Here is a 20,438-nt window from a genome sequence, read left to right as displayed (position 1 = left end):
GTAGTAACTTTGCGCACCTCACTTGCTGGTTGGAGGGGCGTGTTGAGTTAGAGGTCCTGAGAGAAGGGCAGGAGCCTGGAGCAGGGTGCTTGTAACAGTGCCTTAGTGACCACCTTTGTCTTTTTCTTCAAAAAAATCGTGTTACATAACCAGTATGTATTTAGCCTTAGAAATTGCCAGAGGTGGTCAAATTCAGAATAGAAAAATAGCATTGAGGTATTACAGTAAGAAGTATTTTGTCTGTGTTTAGGTCATTATAGCAATTGTCTTGAAATTTGGGGGTCTTAATTGCCAAAACTCTATTATGGTTAAGGATAAATTTAAGTCAATTTCCATAATTAGGAAATAGCAGTCAAACAGATTAGTTATTTTTGACCTACAGTTTTATGGTGCAGGGTAATCATTTGTTGTTGTTGTTTTTCAAAACGAAAATGGGCTTAATATCTTCTGATTATGAATTTAAAGCTATTCAGATGATACAGAAGAGTCTAAAGAAAAAGCAAAAATTAAATTATAATCTCTCTTGCTACAGGTAGCTGTTCTTAATAATTCCGTGTATTGTTGCTAGACTTTTTAAATGTTGTTTTGTACAAATATAAACCTAAAGTGAGATCATAACTCTACATTCTATTTTATAACCTCCTTTCCACTCAACAATATATTATTAACACATTTCCATGACAACATATATGGATCTACATAACCCCATTTAATGGCTACATGATAAATGATTAAAGTGCCTTTTATTTTTCCTAAAAATATATTAGTAGACAAAATGAATCTAGGCTTGCTTTAAAGATTTAAAAGGCATACAATTTAAGAAAAATGAAGACGTTTTAAAATTTTTACTGACATGGTATCAACCTGTTAAACTAAGAGGAGCTTCAGTACTGTTAACAAAATATAACAATAGTCTTAGCTGCTGAATAAATTAATTTGTTTCTATAGCAACTGCAACAAGTATTTGTTGAACACTTACTATGTGCCAGCATTGATCTAGGTCCTGGGGATACTTTGGTGAATTAGATGTGTGAGGTCTCTGCTCTCAAAGAATTTACATTCTGGAGGGTTCGAAACAGAAAACAAGGTAATAAGAAATAAGAAAAATATCGGTATTGAAGCACATCTAGTAGTATGTTTTCATGGTGGATTTAAGCTGACAGTTTGGTCCTGAAATCTGCAGATTGAGTCAAATCATATGTTATAATTATATTTTTAGGTTTGAAGACAGTGAAAAACAAATAAATTACGAGTCATTTTTCTGTGCCCTGAACTGGAGAGTGACTCCGATGCCCGAATTGGAAGCAGTATGGTACATTAAAGAGGTAAAAGTAACACCTGTTGTAAAAACCAGCTGTGGCTACCTCCCTTGTGTTTTTAATATCCTTTATCTTAAAATTATTTTTCAATGTAAAATAGTAACATCAGTGCTTTTGGAAAGAGGACTATGTATTTCTGGGTATTTGTGTTAAAGTCTAATTCACTTTCCATAATGAGTGAACATCTGCTGTATAAGAGCGTGATTTTTCTTATGCAGCTGAATGTTTTTTAACCCAAGTCGTATCCAATTATATGGAAAATAGAATAATAGGTTACAGTTATAAATAGATACAAACACTGTTATCAAGGGATTCTGGTAATATCATCATAAGCTACAAGAGCAAGTCTCAAATAGTGCATATGTCAAGAATCCCCAGTGTGTTTGCGGCTGTGCACGCAGGTTTGCCTTGGGTGAAACATTATAGTATGGACATGTATATTTCATAGTGGGGCCAAATTTAAAATAAAAATTCAGTAGGAAAATGCTTGGTTAGGGAAAACAGAGTTCATGTGATCGGATGATGCTCTCAACATTGTGGAATTGTCTGAATTCTCTAAGATCTCTTTGGACCAATTGTCTTTAAGGAGTGGGTGGGTGGGTGGTGGTTTGTTTATATTTTAACATGCTCCAGAAATTGATTTTCTTGGGAAAGTCCCTTGATAAAGCAAATGTCATGTGGTTGATACTCCCAGAAAGGAGGCATTTATTCCTCCCGGTCTCTGATGACCAGCTCATTCTGGCCTGAACTGGTCTAGTGCCCTTGGGGAGTTCCCTCAGGCATGCAGCTACTCTGGAGTGTCAGGCAGCCTTAGAACTTCCAGATGATTGGGAGACACTGATGGCCTTTGGAGTCAAACAGAGCTGGGGCTGAACTCTGGCTCTGCCACTTACGTAGCTGAGTGAATTTGGGGCAATTACTTAACTCATTCATTTATAAATTTAATTCTCAGACAAATCATGTTTAAGTATCCACTCTCAGCAGTTTCTATGCTCTGCGCTGGGGTCTAGAGACAGTCATTATTGCTACCTTAAGGAGGGTTGGGGGGCACAGGAAGTGTTAGGGGAGATGATGCTTGAAATTTCAGTGACGAATAGTAAGAGCTAGGTAGGAAAAGTGGCATGGTATGCCCGGAGGCATTCCCAACAGAGGCTCTAGGGCATGGGACAACGCGGCTCTTGTGCAGAACCGGAAAGAATTGGTGTGGCTGGGATGGAGGCACAGAGGGAGGAGTGGAGATGAATGAAGCTGGAGACAGCTGCACGGGTGAGGTCTGAGTATCGTCCTACAAAGTCTGCAGACCGTGGACAAATTTCAAGGAAGAGAGTGACATGATCAGGTATGCCCTTTAAAGGGAGCTTGCTCTGGTTGGGTGGTGGGTAGATTGGAGAGAGGACAAGGAGACAAGTAGACCCTGTAGGAGGCTCTTGATGACCCTTCGTCACCATAACAACAGCAAACACTTTAAAGCATTTACTATGTGTCAAGCACTGTTCTAAGACCTCAAAATCTATTTGCTCATTTAATCCTCAGAGCAACTTTCTGAGGGTAGATTTTTTTTTAACATCTTTATTGGAGTATAATTGCCTTACAATGATGTTAGTTTCTACTTTATAACAAAGTGAATCAGTTATACATATACATATGCTCCCATATCCCTTCCCTCTTGCGTCTCCCTCCCTCCCACCCTCCCTATCCCATCCCTCCAGTTGTTCACAAAGCACCGAGCCTTTCTCCCTGCGCTATGCGGCTGCCTCCCACCAGCCATCCATTTCACGTTTGGTAGTGTATATATGTCCATGCCACTCTCCCACCCTGTCACAGTAGATACTTTTGTTGTTGTTGTTGTTGTTGCGGTACGCGGGCCTCTCACTGTTGCGGCCTCTCCCGTTGCGGAGCGCAGGCTCCGGACGCGCAGGCTCAGCGGCCATGGCTCACAGGCCCAGCCGCTCCGCGGCATGTGGGATCTTCCCGGACCGGGGCATGAACCCACGTCCCCTGCATCGGCAGGCGGACTCTCAACCACTGCGCCACCAGGGAAGCCCACAGTAGATACTTTTATCATTCCCATTTTAGAGATGAGGAAGTTAGGGGAACAGCCAGGGTATGGTAGAGTTAGAATTTTAACTCAGGTCTGTTTTACCGCAAAGCATGGAAAAGGAAAAAATCATTTAAGTACAATCGTATTGAAGATATTGGATTTAATTAACTAAAGTCCAAGATACTATCACAAAACAAATAAATACTGTCATTTGGTAACCTTTTAATTCGTATCCATGCAAATATGTAATTTTTACATGTAAAAAGAACAATGATAGATGGAGTTTATATTCCACCTTTTCATTTAATGTTACAGTATTCTGTGTCGGATATCATCCATTTGTCCCATTGGGACTTCTCTCCAACCCCATCTACCCTGCTCTGAATCCTAGACAGCTGATCTTTGCGGGCTTCATCAATGGGACCCCTAGCCCTCTGGCCTCCAGTTGGGGGAGCCAATGGGACGCACCAGCAGGAGAGTGGAGGGTGGGACGAGACAGAAGTCACCTCCCTCCCTGACAGTCACAAGAGATTGACTGCCTCCTCCTGCCCAGGGCCACAGTACCTGTCTGGAGGGTCTCTCCACATAGCTGTCTACTCCGGGCTCTGGCAGCCACCCTCACGTGCCCCTTCAGCCGCAGGTGGTGGCAACAGTCCCTGAGGGTCTGGAGGATCCCTTGTTGCTTTTCCTAAACACTTGCCACAACTTTGTAAATAGTCTCTTTATTAAACTCTTCTCAATTTACACAGTTTGCATATGTCTGCTATTTCTTCTGGGATCCTGAAAGATACACATACTTATTTTTGCTAGTTAGCAACGGCCTTTGTTGTGTTTTTTTCCTTACTTCCTCCTTCTCTCCTTTTCCATTCCACCCAATCCACCACCCAAATGTTTACCTATGGGTTGGGGGTTTCATCATTTCATGCACAAAAATATAATCATACCACAGGCATTTATCTGCAGTGTGTTTTTCTTAATAGTACACCATGGGACATTTCTCTAGTTTAATATGTGTAGACCTAAGCCATTCTTTAATACTGTAGTATGAATAGGGAATCATTTATTCATCCATTTCTCTATTGATAGGCATTCAAGTTATTTTTACATTTTTGCCTTTGAAAACATGTGGTATCTTGTTACTTGAATTTTTATTTTCCTGATGACTGTTGAGCTTGAATGAAATTTAATTACCTTTTGGCACTACAACGTACAGTAAGAAAGACATTTTTCCCTAGCAACCCAGCATGCACATATACAATGGCCCAAACGTCTCATGAAACAATACTATTCTAACTGCATGTGATGATGTATGATTTTTTCCTTTCCTTTCTCTTTTCTTTTCTCTCCTCCCGCCTTCTTTCTTTCTTTGGAATATAGTTCATTACCCATTAAATTGACTTAAGGACCTACAAAAGGATCACCACCCATGTTGGAAGAAGAGTCAGTGCATGGAAAGGCCAGAGATCCACTTTCCCTTTAGCCACCCCTCCCCCATTTCATCTCTTACCTACTCTGTCAACTGAGGCAGTTACTGAGCCATGGACCTCAGGTTCTTTAGAGAGATAGTGTAGAGCAGAAGGTCTGGAATCACATGAAGCTGAGCTCAAATCCTTAGCTCTATGATTGACTCATTGGGTGACTGTGTAAGTTATTCAACCTTTCACATTGCCCCATCTCAAAAATGGAGATAAAAGTAGTGCTTCTGTCAGGTTGCTTGTAAGGGTTGAATTGATACACGTGAGACATTTATCACAGTACCTGTCCCATAGTAACAGCTTAAATGTTAGCTATTCCTGTTGTTCGTAAAATGGAGATGTCTTACGTCCTCAAGTCAGTGGGCTGGGCCTTGAGAACTAAGATCAGTGATTCTATCGTTAAATGTAAGAGTTAGAACCACTGGGCTTCCCTGGTGGCGCAGTGGTTGAGAGTCCGCCTGCCGATGCAGGGGACACGAGTTCGTGCCCCAGTCCGGGAAGATCCCACATGCCGCGGAGCGGCTGGGCCCGTGAGCCATGGCCGCTGAGCCTGCGTGTCTGGAGCCTGTGCTCCGCAATGGGAGAGGCCACAACAGTGAGAGGCCCGCGTACCCCCCCCAAAAAAACAGAGTTAGAACAGCAGTGTAGCATCAGATAGGGCCTGTGCTTTAGCAGTAAGTCAGCTCTTTCAATTGTTACTCATTTATGGTGAGAAGAACTTTAGTCTTAGGGCCTCTTGTCAATTCTGATGACCAAGCCTAGAAGCAGTTCAGTCTGTGGGAGACATTTGGATAGGGCCGTTCTTTTTCAGCCAGTTTTTTCTTTAAAAAAAGGAAGAACATAGTTATCAAATGGTACCTAATCAATTTAACCAATAATGAGAACTTAACTAAATTCCAGAGTCTGAAGCACTCTGGTACTCCTGAGCTTGCTATCGTTCCATTAAAGAGGATATAAGATAGCTTGGGAATGGTATCAGTGAGTCTGTAATCTATGTGAAAATATTTAGTGTCAATGGGTTGAGCGTAATATTGCATAGTTCAGAGAGTAGAATGAGTAATGAAAAGTATAGTATCTCCTGAACCATGTAAGTGTACCTAAATGTCAATATCTAATAATGCCCTGAGACACTCTGGGTCAGAGCCTGTCACAGGTTGGGTTCTCCAGGAAGCAGATGGGGTTTAATGTGCAGTATATTTATTTGGGAGTGTCCTTGGGATCAATACCTGTGGAAGGGAGGGGAGGGACATAGGAGTGGGCAGAGGGAGAAGTTGAGCTTCGATGCAGGTCCAAAGACAGCCTTGGCTGGTCCGAAGGGAACTCTGGAGCTAGAATGGCCTTTCAGAGCTGTCCTGAGTTGGGCCAAAATGGCCTGGACTTCATCCCTGTGGGTTGGTTTAGAAAGGGGTATGACCTGCGGTAATGTGGCTCTTTGCAGCCAAGACAGCTCTGTAGCTGAGGTAATCCCTGAAGGGGTCTCCCAGCAACTGGGCCACCAAGTCCTTCCTCAAGGGGATTCTGGATGGTATATCATGTCTTGGCAACCAACCACTCTTGATTATTCTTGGTATGAACTGGAGGCCTGGCCTGTGGCACAGCCTTCTCCACACACCTGCTCCTCTGTTATTGTCTGAGCTTTCACCCGTGGCAGGGAACTGACAAGAAAGAGGTTATGCCAGAAGAGGCCGTGATTATGGCAGAAGAGGAAGTGGTAGAGGAGCTGGACCAGGTGTGTAGGTCTGTGGGGCCCAGTTGGGCAAAGAAAACCTCTCACTTCGAGCTTTGGGGATTGCCAACACTTAGGGAGTCTGCTGTAGCCCAAAAATCATATGTGGGACTTCAGGACAAGATCCACCAGGTTGTGAAAGTGACCCAGCCTTGAATGTGACGTGACAGGTTAAAGTTCTGTTGAGAACAAGGAATGGCAGGCTGGGCTCCTGTGTGGAAGTATGGCCCAGGTGGAAGCCAGCAGTGGGGCGGCTGCGTGCTTCCTCCAGTGTATGAGCTGGACAAGCTGTCTCTGGCTGAAGTTCCGGGAGTCACCAGCCTCCACTCGGAACCTGGGTATCCTTACTCTCGGGCTGAATGTTGTCCTCAACAGGTTGTCTTCCCTGAACTAGGGATCTTACTGAGAAATGAAAAGAGACCGCTTAGCTGTGGGCTTTAGCCAACCACAGGCTGAGTAGGGGGGTGGTCTGGTACACAGTACTTGGGATTGGGAAGGGCAGCGCCACAGGGAGTTCTAGCAGGGAGTCTCTCCAAAACAGGGAGCACAGTGATGGGGAATCCTGAAGTTAGCACTATTCAGCAACCAGAGGGGGCCAGTCAGCAGGCTTGAACCAAGCCTTCAGCCACGACCAGGGGACAGAGCAGGCTGAATCCCTGTACCAGTGAGGTTCTAGCAGGAGACACACGGCCCACTCAGAGGAGTCGGGATATGGATTTAATGCAGGGACTATTGACAGAGGAGAGGGTAGGGTTCAGGGAACCAATCAGGGCAGTGGAGTGCCCAGGGCCTAGCTAGAGTGGGAAGCCTTTACCATCCCTGGGTCTGGAGAAGCAGGGAGGGACTGGTATTACTGGAGCCCAGTGGAAGAGCATGGTTGGGCAGGGAAGAAGCAGGGAGAGGGGAAGTGGAATCAATACCCTGACCTCTTGCTGCTTCCCATTGGCTGGACCCATTTGGAAGCCAGAGAACCAAGGAAGCTCGAGAAGTGATGCGGTCCACAGAGGTCAGTCTCCCAGGGCAGAGAGCTTGGTGAGAAGGGCAAAAGATGGATCTTGAGGGGCAAATGGAGGATGAGCCAGTACAGTCTGTTACCAGAGTAAAGACTGGGGCTCCAGTGAGCAAGCCTCACAGCCAGCTTTTAAGATTAACAGCTTCTGAAGCTGGTCTACTGGATGTTAGGACTGGTCCTTCTGACTTCGATGGGGCTCCACCTACATGTGATTGTTACATGGCATCAGCTAGTAGGCCTGGGGACCAACAACAAAGAAGCAAAATTCACAGAGAGGACTGTGGCTGTAGCGAGTACAGCTTTGAGTTAGTGAGAGGTTTCCCTGTGTGGATGGGTGGAAGCTGACTGTCACCCACCAGGATTGTTGACTGTGGCCTGTAGCCTGGATTCTCAGGAGCTCCCTTGGCCGGGCCTCTGCCTGTCCTCCACAGCAGCCCATGGTGAGCCACTGGGGCTGTAATTTAATTCTCACTCTATTATGTGACTATCTGTGGTCTCAGCATGTTGCCCTGGTGCTGTCACGGCCTAGAGACCCCAATTCCATTCTATTGTGCTTGCTCACAGATGGTAGCTGTAAAACTGGCAAAAAAGGTCCCGCTGTTTAGAGCCTGCCTGGTTAATCTCAGAAGTCACGTTTTTAAAAATAACACGAAATCGGTTCTCCTATAAACTTTATAACTTGCACTGTGTGACTGGCATCTTATCCTTTGACGTTTCTGAGAAAAATTGGATGTGGCTTCATTTTACGAGCACGAGAGCTGCAGAAGCATTAACAATTGGCTCTAAAGTTTCCTCTTGTCACAACAGGGTGATATATAGCCTTGGCACTGGGGAGTAGGGGACAGTGGCGTACACCTTGGGACATATCTTTGGGCACCCCACTTGTCGAGGATCTCCTTTTGGTATTTAGAGGGTGGAATACCCTGTGACACTTTATTGTCCCAAGCGTTTTGTGAGAATAAGTATCATTCCCAATTTATAGATAGGAAGCTGAGACTCAAAGGCATTCCTAAAGGTCAAGATTATATAGTTAGGGGCTAGTGCCAACTCTTTAAGTAAGCGAAGTTATGTCTAATATTTCAAGTTGAATTTAACAGTTGAAATAAAAGATTATTAATCATTCTCATAAGACTTAAAAAAATAACTGGTAAACACATACTGATTACGTAACACAAAGCGGTGACCTAGTAGGAAACTTCCAGAGTCTACTGTGATTTAAAGGGTTGGATGATGTCTACTTGAATTGTATGAATAAAGCTATCACTAAAGCTAAAAAATATCCATGTCTACTTGAAAACTTTACTTGCCCCGTAATGCAATTTCAAGGAAAGATTTCTTGTTTAAAAGTTACAACTGTGTTTCAGCTGCAGTCACACAGATGACAACTCTACTGAAGCTTTGTCTAGGGCGAAGAGAAGCAATTGTGAAATACTGGCATTACAGTAAAGACAGAAATGGATAGGCATATAGGCAAATCTCCTGGTTTTGAGCTTTTCCTTATGTCATCAGAATGCTCTTGATTATCTCAACAAGTATCTGTAAAATTTCTTCCCCAAATTAATTTCCATTTGATTTTACTGAAATTTCATTGTTTTTATGATTTCTGTCAACTTAATTTGATTATTTCCAAGGTCACGTCAACCTAGTAGAAGGAAGAAAATCCAAGAAAACCACAATTTTAATTCCATACACGGTACTGGATCTTTCTACAAATTCATGGATAAAAACATCCTTTTTTTGATTGAGCGGAGGGGGAGTAAGAGAGTGAAATCACTAACATGACTCTATCAGCCTTACATTTGGGACGAATAAAAATAACCTTGTTTCAGTGAAGCGTGGAATTTAATTGGCTCCCAATCTTTTCCCCGCATGCATCTGGTGGCCAGTACTACAGTAGAAAATTTTAAACTAGAAGGAGACATAATCCAATTAAATTTCCTTTTAAAAATGTCAAAGCAAATAAATCCAGGGCCTATGAGCTCACACACAGCTTTGCTGTTCTCACCGGGCAGCTGCTGTTTACTGGGTTTCCATCCAGGGCCATCTTTGCTTCCCATTTCAAGGATATGTGGTTTTACAGATCGGCAGCTACATTTTTTTCCACCATTGATGAATAAGTAATTTATTGCCAACTTCTCTGACATCTTAAGTAGCTCTAGTGACAGCCAGATTGAAAGCTGTCATGGGGCCCTCTTGTAGGCAATGATTTCCAGCCATTTTAGAGTCATGATTTTGCATTATTGCCGAATTTCACTCTGCATTTCATAGTTCTTCCTTCTTCCAGAAAATGCTACGTGGCACATGCTGTTTATGCTCCCGATTAAACTGAATTTTGTTTTGAGATTTGGGTACCGTCTCTGGAATTACCTGGAAGTCACACTGGAGACTTTGGATCCGTCCACCGTTTGTCAAGAAGTTGCTTTGTTCCGAGCTGTACTGTGACTTTCATAGACATTTTATTAATTTTGAAAAATGCAAAATTACGTAGTATCTTTGGCTTCCTCTGGAAGCTGACTTGGAGACAAGGATTTGAGTATAAATGGTTTTTTGGACGAAGTGAAGGGAATAACTAGCAAGGGAGTAGGGAAGTGAGAAATAGAAGAGAAGGAGTTAACACAGGGCATATTATCAAACCAGTAAAAATGTGAATGACTGGAGCGTAATGCCTCTGGGAAACACAGGGATGCAGTGGCTGATAGGTACCTCAGCGTTATCCCATCCATCAACTCCTGTCATTGTTTGAGAGCTGCTCCTGAAGTGGGTGAAAATAATGAATTCCCAGGCACTTGTGGCATGTTACAGGGACAGCCAAATCAGGCCTCAGAGGCCAAAGGGAAGGTCTCAGGAGAAGGAGTGCAGGTGCTGATGGCTGGAAGTTAGGCGGGTGTGCGCCAAAGTGGAAAGGGTGAGAGGATCAGGAGAGGTGCAGGCAGAACCCACTACACACAGATAGTTAAGATTCTGATCATGCACCTTTAGGCGGGGTGTTTTACAGAAATACAAGCAGGCTCGTCCCCGTCTAAAACAGGAGGGATTGACTGCTGTGGATGAGCTCACCTGCTGTAAAATTACCATGCAGTTATTTCCACTTAAAATGTATGTGCACTGCTGGGAAACAACATGATCTGGAGTTTTCTTCGCATTTTGTAGTGTGGGATGAATAAAAGGTCAGTGAGGACAAAGAATATTTTAACTCACTGCCCAGTCATAAATATTATGTAACGTTTGGAGCACTTGCAGATTTATTAGAACAATTAGGCAGTGGTAGTGAGGGGATTTCTCATGTTAGCAAAGACCTCTTTATTTTACAAAGAGATTGGCCATGTGATTCCTTTAGGTGGACCCAATTACAGGCAAAATTATGAGGAAGATACTTTTTCCCTCTACTCTATCGATGCCCCATCCCCCTGAGTTTCTTAACTCTTATCTCCTGCTTCCTCCTTCCTTTAGATCCCAATTTGATTCCTGTTAGTTCATTTAAACAGATACCTGTGAAAATCTCCCTAAAACTGAGGGCCAGCTACAATTCTGGTATCAATTCCAGTGTGTATTTTTCCCCCCGTACCAAGCAATTCTCAACAGCAGCTGAGTGTCCTGCAAGTCAACTCAGTTCTGGCACTATCTACCTGGAGATAACCTCAGATCCCCACAGGTTACGGGCTCAGTTCCACAAGACTGCCTCCCCTCCTTCAGATGCCATTCACAAGTCCAGATTGTCGCCTGTGCTTCTGACCAACTGGCTGTGGATTGGAGGTTCCCATGACCTCCTCCTTGGGAGGGGCTGCTCATAGGACTCAGAGAAACACTTCACTTACTAGATAACCTGTTTATTAAAAAAGGATATAACTCAGGAACAGCCAGATGGTAGAGATGCATAGGGCAAGGTATGGTGGAAAGGGCACAGAGCTTCCATGCCCTCTCTGGGCTCACCACTCTCCTCACATCTCCACGTGTTTGCCAACTCAGAAGCTCTCCAAACCCTGTCATTTTTGGTGTTCACAGGGGCTTCTTTATAGAGACACGATTGATTAAATCATTGGCCATTGGTGAATAAACTCAAATTCCCGCCCCTCTCCCCTCCCGGGAGGTGTGGGAATGGGGAGTGGAGGCGGGGGACTGAAAGTTCCAACCCTCTAATCACGTGGTTGGCTCCACTGGCAACCAGCCCCCATCCTGGTGCTTTTCAATCGTGTTTCATTAACGTAACAAAAGAGACCTTATCGCTCTCATCACTTAGGAAATTCTAAGAGTTTTAAGAACTCTGTGCCAGAAATGGGGACAAAAACCAAATATATATTTCTTATTATAAATCACCATATCATATTGCCAGTGTACAGACCTTGGGTTCCTCAAGCACTGCAAATATGCCTGTGGCATTTATCAGATATTTAGGCAGAAAAAGTCATTCCCACCTAGAACCTGGAGAAAAGTGACAAAGGGAAATAAATTTGAGGGAAGTGGTATTGATTTTAGAGAGAGAGTATAGGGGGGCTGGAGCAGTCAGGAAGGTATTGTGTGAGCCATGGGATTTAAAGTGATCAGGGTTAAAAGAAATGCATTATTGTTACTTTTTTTGGGGGGGTAATTTCCTCCCACCCTTCTAGGTTCTTTTGGCTGGTTGAATAATTAAAATGAGATTAAGACAGCTTAACAGGAGAAAAAAACAAAATTTAGTTACGTATGTATAGGGAATCCATATAAACATGGGAGATTCTAAAGACAGTCAGGCAAAATGAGGTTTATCTGTCATTCTTGACTAAGGGGCTAAGGAGAAGGGGCTAGGGGTCTGGGACTGCAAAGGGAAGGAAAGCAATTCACAGGAAGATGAAAAGAGCAAATGTTTGGTAAATAAATGTTTGCAGGGCCATGCAGAAACAATGGGACACAGTGAGGAATTTTAACAAACAGACTTTGCTAGGTTCCTCCCTGTCTACCTCACATGTAGTTATCTAACGGTGATAGCTCCCTTCTAGGTACGGGCCCTGTATCTAAATTCTTTTAGGCAGTTAAGGGGGAGGTAAAAGTGCCTCCTGAGTCATTTGTTTCTTAAAAATAATCAACTCTGTATGACAGTCTCTAGGTACAGATGAACTGGTTTGCAAGGCAGAAATAGAGACACAGATGTGGAGAACAAACATATGGACACCAAAAGGGAAAGGGGGGGGTGGGATGAATTGGGAGATTGGAATTAACATATATACACTAATATGTATAAAATAGATAACTAATGAGAACCTGCTGTATAGCACAGGGAACTCCACTTCGCTGTACAGTAGAAACTAACACAACATTGTAAAACAACTATACCCCAATAAAAAAAAATAATCAACTTAAAATAATCTTCATGCCAGAGAGACACATTTTGGGGTGGCAGATTTTGCTCCCCTACATTATTTTTTCATCTTAAATTATCCTTAATTTCAAATCTCAGGGTATTTACTTGAGTTTCATTTACCCAAGTTTGGCTTGTTGCTAATAAATTTAATTCTCATCTCCAAATTCTTGAGTTATCATTATTCCAGTATAAGTTCTTCTATTTCTTTTTCTTTTGTTGTTAGGATTTAAATCATGATTCCTTGCTCAAAAAACAAACAAACAAAAAACCAAACAAACCAAAACTTTTGCTGCCTAATAAGGTATGAGGAAGGATCTACTAGTATTGACCTGTTTCATGAGAGAATCCTTTACCCAAATAATTTCATTGTAATGTTATGAGTTGCATAATGTATTTCTTTTTGTATTGAAAACTTGTGTTTAAAAAAACCTATCAGGGTCTTCCCTGGTGGCACAGTGGTTGAGAGTCCGCCTGCCGATGCAGGGAACACGGGTTCGTGCCCCGGTCCGGGAAGATCCCACATGCCGCGGAGCGGCTGGGCCCGTGAGCCATGGCTGCTGAGCCTGTGCGTCTGGAGCCTGTGCGCCACAATGGGAGAGGCCACAACAGTGAGAGGCCCGCGTACCGCAAAAAAAAAAAACAAACACCTATCAGGGAATAGTGATTCTGAATGTATATATTTGTTCTATATTCCTCTATAACATGGTAAAATTTAAAAATAAAGTCAGCCCTCCATATCCATGGGTTCTGCATTCACAGATTCAACCAACCATGGATCAACAGTATTTGGAAAAAAAATTCCAGAGAGTTCCGAAAAGCAAAACTTGAATTTGCCACACACCAACTATTTACATAGTATTTATATTTAGGTATTATATTTATATTTAGTATTTATATTTACAACTATTTACATAGCATTTACATTGTATTAGGTATTATAAGTAATCTAGAGATGATTTAAAGTATGCAGGAGGATGTTCATAAGTTATATGCAAATACTACACCATTTTATGTGAGGGACTTGAGCATCCTCAGATTTTCGTATGCGCAGGGGGTCTCAGAACCAATAAGATACTGAGGGACTACTGTACCACTTAAGAGTGAAAATTGCTTTAAGTTTTATAATGAAACTTTTGAGGACATGTTGAATAGTCGAACTGAATGACTATTGATCTCAGACTTCATTGATTAAAAAGAAATATATAGCAGTCCTCCGGCTCCGTGGAGGGCGGGGTGGCGCGGCGCCTGGCGCTCAGGCCAGTGGCTGGCACGTGGGGCACGCAGGGGCTTCAGCTCGTGTCGGAAATGGGGGCCGAGTGCTCTAAAGAGGCGGGATGGAGTTGTATGTTGCATTTGAACTCTGTGGAGGGCGGTCTTGGCTCACTTCTAAAGCTTTGGTGTCTTCTAAGTTGGAGGAGCTTATTTAATGAAAAGTGCCTTAGGCCGAAAAAGCAAACATGAGGGTAGCAGGTGCTGCAAAGTTGGTGGTAGCTGTGGCAGTATTTTTGCTGACATTCTATGTTATTTCTCAAGTATTTGAAATAAAAATGGATGCAAGTTTAGGAAATCTATTTGCAAGCATTGGACGCAGTTGCACGTTCTACAGAACCTCCCAGATATAAATGTGGGATCTCAAAAGCTTGCCCTGAGAAGCATTTTGCTTTTAAAATGGCAAGTGGAGCAGCCTCTGCCTGGAGGACAATGTTTTAATGAGTGGTGTTAAGAATAATGTTGGAAGAGGGATCAATGTTGCCTTGGTAAATGGAAAAACAGGAGATCTAATAGACACCAGATATTTTGACATGTGGGGAGGAAATGTGGCCCCATTTATTGAGTTTCTGAAGGCCATACAAGATGAAACAATAGTCTTAATGGGAACATATGGTGATGGAGCAATCAAACTCAATGATGAGGCCCGGCAGCTCATTGCTGAATTGGGGAGTACATCTATTACTCATCTTGGTTTTAGAGACAACTGGGTCTTCTGTGGTGGATAAGGCATTAAGACAAAAAGCCCTTTTGAACAGCACATAAAGAACAATAAGGACACAAACAAATATGAAGGATGGCCCGAAGTTGTAGAAATGGAAGGATGCATCCCCCAGAAGCCAGACCGATGTGGAGAAAATTGAAGGGAGCACACTTTCACTTGCTAATGGGAAAGCCCTAACCGAAAAACTACATGTAAGTATTTTAAGAGCATGCAGGCATCTCGGTGTGTGCGTGCCCATTATCTCTTTTGATATCAGGATTATTTATTGCTAATGTAAATAGGCATCTTTGTAAATAGTCATCATAATGAGCAAATCACTGAACCATTTCTAAGCACATCTCCCTAATGGTAGAATGTTCAGACTGTGATCATAATGGCATCTTTTAATTCTAAAAGCATTACCCAATAGATAACTGAACAGATTTGAAAAATATATTGATATATATAGTAGTCACTGTGAAAATCTATCATGGAATAACGTAGATTTTAGGAAGGAGACTTTGTTTTTTTTATATATATATATATATATATATATATATATATATATATATAATATATGGCCTTTTGATGATAGTATCTTTTAAATTAAAAAGATATTGGGCTAAATATATATGTGTGTGTGTGTACATGTATATATACACACACATGAAATACACACACATTTTGTATATGCACACACACAGATGCACAATGATTTACTGCTTTTGGGCATAGGAAGCATATTTCACTAAGATCCATGTAGCATGAATTGCACAGAACACACCCTAGGAGTTGGTTTAGCCATCATCCATCTGAATGGTCATTTCCTTCTTTACACAGCTGGTTGGCAGTTTGGGCTCAACCTCCAACATCCAACAGGAGGCATTCTTGAAAGAGAAGTGTAGTGTCACTTCAAGAATCACGTTTTTTTTTTTTTACTTAACTTTTCTTGTTGAAAGTGGTAGGACCAAATGTAGCCATGTCGGATGAGAGCCAGCTGCTTCTGAATAGGCCCACTCCTTTCCTGGGTTTTGGAGGGTAGCCCAGCAGATAAGCAGAGCTCTGGAGCCCTAATACTGCGGTTACGGTCCAGGCTCCTCCACTTACCGGCAGTTTGACTTTGGACAAGCTACTTAACCCTTCTCTTGCCTCAGTTTCCTTTTCTGTGGATGGGTATCATAATAATACCTACCTCTTAGGGTTTTCTGCTACGGACCTAAAAATAAATAGGCTGCCAGATATTTCTCCAGCAAAGATGGATTTATTTGGGATCAGCAGAGAACTGCATTTTGGGGTCTGCAACCATGGTAAGCCATGTGCAAGTTCCTTCATGGCAAAGGAAGGAGAACACTTTTATAGAGAGGAAAAGGAAGTTGGGAGAGCGATAATAAAGAGTCCATGGCTTTTCATTGGCTGAGTCCTTACCAGGAAAGAAGAGGAGTCTTTTTCTTCCTGTTGTGCTCTGCTATCATTGCAGGGCATGAAAGCTTCCCCTTCTGGTCTCCTGGGCTCTATTTAATTGAAGTTTCTGTTTATTAATTTTTTAAACTGCAGTAATTAAATAGCTCAGTACTTGTAAAACGCTTAAAAGAATACCTGTCGTATAGTAAATATCCAATAAATTTATTATTATTATCATCATCATCATCATCACTACTAGGTAATTATGATGCCTATAATCCTGAAAAAGTCTGCTATTAGTGCATCATCATCATAAATCATCACTTAAACTAAGGCTTTATGCTTTAGTTACAGATGCCAGTTCTTGGTGCTCTTCTGATTCTGCATTAGTGTTATTAATTACCATAGTTTTACATATCACCCATATTTAGGTGACTTCCACATCTTTGCACAGTTCTGGACTCTAGGTCTGTGCTATACAGAACCCTATTTACAGGTGTTTACCAGAATCTTTACTTTGATGTCCTATGGGTACCTCAAATAAAAATGCCCCAAATTGAACTTAGTTTCTCCCTCTGATCCTTATTTTCCCAGTTAAAAATGTTTAAAACTCTTCTTCTTGCTTTCCTTCTTTTGCTTATAATGTTGCTCTGGGTTGAACATTATCCCGCACAGATTCATGTCTACCCAGGACCTCAGAATGTGAACTTATTTGGAAATAGGGTCTTTGCAGATATAATTAAAACATTACTAAAAGTTAAAATGAGGTCATACTGGATTAGAGTGGCCCCTAAATCCAGTAATTGGTGTTATTATAAGAAGGCCATGTGAAGCCACACACACACACACACACACACAGAGAGAGAGAGAGAGAGAGAGAGAGAGAATAAGATATAGGCAGAGATTGGGGTGATGTATCTACAAGCCAAAGAAATCAAAGGATAGCCATCAACCACCAGAAGCTAGGAGGGGAGCATGGGACAGTCTCCCTTAGAGCCTCCAGAAAGAACCAGCCCTGCCAACACCTGGATTTTGGACATCTGGCCTCCTACACGGTGACAGAATAAATTTTGTTGCTTTAAGCCTCTCAGTTTGTGGTAATTTGTTATGGCAGCCCTAGGAAACTAATACAGACATCGTCAGCTGTAACTAAATTTAGAAGTCTTAGAACCATCCTTATCTGTATTAGTTTATAAGGTCACCAGTCATATTGAGTTAAGGGGCCTACCCTACTCCAGTATGACTGCATCTTAGCTAATTATATCTGCAGTGACCTTATTTCCAAATAAGGTCACATTCTGAGATATCAGGGGGTTAGGACTTCAACATATCTTTTTTGAGGGGACACAGTTCAACCCATAACATGACCCCCTTCTTTGATCACCACTTCACATCAGTCACCTTCCAGGTATTGTATGTTCTACTGCAGCAAAACCTTTCAGATGTAGCCCTTGTTCACCCCAGGCTCAGCTGCCCTGGTAATGGCACAGTCATCTCTCCCCAGGATTATTGCAGTAACCTCCAGAGTGATTTTCCTCCTTCATTTCATTCTTCATACATCCAATGAGTTATCTAATAAACTTCCAATCCGATTTCACTGAGACCCACCAGTGCCTTTCCCTAGCCACAGCATAAAGTATAAACTAGCATAGAAGCCCTCAAGTTCGGCCCCACCTTTTCCTTCCAACTGCCTCTCTTGCCACTTTGTACTGTGTGCCCCAAACCCGCTGGGCTGGTCAGCCTTTCTTGAAAATAGATTTTTAGGTCTCTAGGCCTTTGCTTATGCTGTCCGCTATGCCTAGAACACCTTTCATCACTTTAACCCCCTGCAGAACTGCTCCGTACCCCATAAAGCCCAAGTGAGATATCACTGGCTCAGGTTGCTTCCACAATTCCATCACATAGAATTATTGAGCCCTTTCCTGTGTTTCTGTGACATCTTGTGACTCTGGATACTAATTTGGCACTAGGAAAGATTTGACACCTCTTATATACAACAATTAACCTTGACAGTAGAAATAAAAGCAACCGTACTTATGGACTCACCCCCCGCCACCATTGATGTTAATATTAATTCACCATTGCAGCATAAGTAAAAAGTGTGTATGTGTATAGATTTATATATACAAGATTTTTGAAATCTCCTTGATGTTACTTATATAATTACATTTTGTTGCAACCCACCTTATCAAAATAATTCTTAAACCTCTTCAGAGTGAAGGTATTTATTTTTTCTGAAATTAACAAATATATACACACATATATGTATCATATATACTATATATATATATAAAGCATATGTGTATTTGTATTTATACACACATATTTAAAGTAGCTTATCCCCAAGAACATACCTTGAATGATCTAGTGCTCATTTCACTGTTAGATTGAAGAAACAGTAACCAAGCAGCCAGTATAATACGCTAGCAGTTTGGATTTTAAAAATTGAGTTCTTAATAAAGTATAGGAGGAGCTATCACTGCAATAATGCTGCATAACAACCCCCCCAAATTTCAGTAGTTCACAACAGCAGATGTTTATTTTTCTTGTCCATGGGCCCGTAGATCTGCTGGGCTTGGCTCCAGCTGGGCTCTCTCCACCTGTGTCATTCTGGGACCAGCAGCATCTTGGGCCATGTTCTTCTCATGGTGATGGCAGAGGCACAGAGGGCCAAGCCAAATCATGCCAGCACATTAGGGCCTCTGGCTGTGGTATATCTGCTAACATTACATAGGCCAAAGCCAGCCATGTGGCCAAGTTCATGTCAAAGGGGCAGGAAAAAGGACTCCATAGGAGGTGCTGCAAATTCACATGGCAAAGAGCACAGTGTATAATTCTAATACAGGGAAGGACGAAGGATTGAGGGCAAGAATCCAATCTACCACAGAGTCCTTATGATCTGAAAGTCGATGGTAGAAATATCTGCTTTGGAAATAAACTACTTAGCCAAGAGCTTGACAAGGAACAATTTGATGTTGCATTTACAAAGCTGCACTTTGAAATGTAGTTCTAATTATATCCATCTTTGGTTTTTTTTCCCGGAGATGTGAAGATGAGTGGCTTGGGATGCCATCACCTATTCCTGTGAAATACATTTACTATTTAAACCTTTTAAAGGATGTGTTTGGCTTAGAGGAGGAGTAACCATGCAGTTTAGGTTGGTTAACTCCCTTTGATTTCCTGATTTCCTGCTCTAATTTTGCCAAGTTTATTTCAGTAGATATGATTCCATTAAAAACAAAAAAAACAAGGTTCATATTGAATTAAAATCCATATTCCAAAATTAATCTCCTTTTGTCATTTCAGTTTTTCAGAACATCATATTATATTGCTGATGTACCAGCACTATTAAAAATGCCATTTAAAGAAACGTTGAGCATTCTTATTATACATATGATTTATTAATACCAAGAATCTTTTGGTAATTTTCTATCCAACATAATTTGATTCATTACAACACAAAAAGAAAATGACTTTTGACAGCTATATATGACAATATAAAATCAAATTATATCAGAGCAATAAGTTGTGATTCTATTAAACATTTTTTGAAATCTTTTTGACACACGCTTATTACTTATATAATTAAACTTTGTAGCAACTCACCTTTTCAAAATAATCCTTAAACCTCTGCAGAGTGAAGGTATTTATTTTCTGAAATTAGCAAAGCTATGAGAAGAAAAAAACCCTCCCTCACAACACATACACACACGAAAAATTGGGGAGAGAAATTAAAACATATGCAGTGTTTATGTTTTTAATGCTCTTTTAATCTCTGAAGTTAGCTTGCTAACTTAGGAATATATGCATGTGTATATAATTATAGCATGACCAAAAATGTATTATGTCTGAAATATTTAAGGATGTGAACGCTGAAGATCTTCAGAGGTCTGCTTTGGTTCATTCTCCACATATACATAACCGCCTACCCCAGAGGTTTTAATATTCTAAGACTACAGCATGTTTCCCTTTTGCTTTTCTCTAGTCCTATTTTTAGTTTTCTTCTAGGACTATACATTATTAGTCTCAGCAGAACTTTTGTCATGTAGTGTATGTTCGATTACAAGTCATAACCATGGACCTCTGGGAATTCAGTGTGAGAAGTTTGTCTCAGTGTACCCCATTCTTCAGTGCTGGGTGCTAGGTATCATAAATCC

The 20,438-nt window shown here is 41.7% G+C and overlaps 1 protein-coding gene and 1 pseudogene across 2 annotated transcripts in view; both read left to right on the top strand.

Annotated features, from left to right (window-relative positions):
* Nucleotides 1-19,627, top strand: part of EFHC2 (EF-hand domain containing 2) — a 193,819-nt gene extending 174,192 nt beyond the window's left edge. Inside the window, 2 exon segments of the mRNA XM_079909606.1 lie at nt 1,220-1,325; nt 19,324-19,627. Coding sequence (XP_079765732.1) covers nt 1,220-1,325; nt 19,324-19,425 — 208 coding nt within the window. The 3' untranslated portion in view covers nt 19,426-19,627.
* Nucleotides 14,366-15,311, top strand: LOC307179882 (protein FAM3C-like; annotated as a pseudogene). Its single transcript has one exon. The product of its transcript is annotated as a protein FAM3C-like (transcript).
* Nucleotides 19,628-20,438: the final 811 nt, after the last annotated feature.

Source organism: Stenella coeruleoalba, assembly GCF_951394435.1.
Source record: "Stenella coeruleoalba genome assembly, chromosome: X".
In the NCBI taxonomy this organism is placed as follows: domain Eukaryota; kingdom Metazoa; phylum Chordata; class Mammalia; order Artiodactyla; family Delphinidae; genus Stenella; species Stenella coeruleoalba.
Note: the sequence above shows the minus strand (reverse complement) of the source record. Positions and strands in the feature narration are given on the sequence as shown.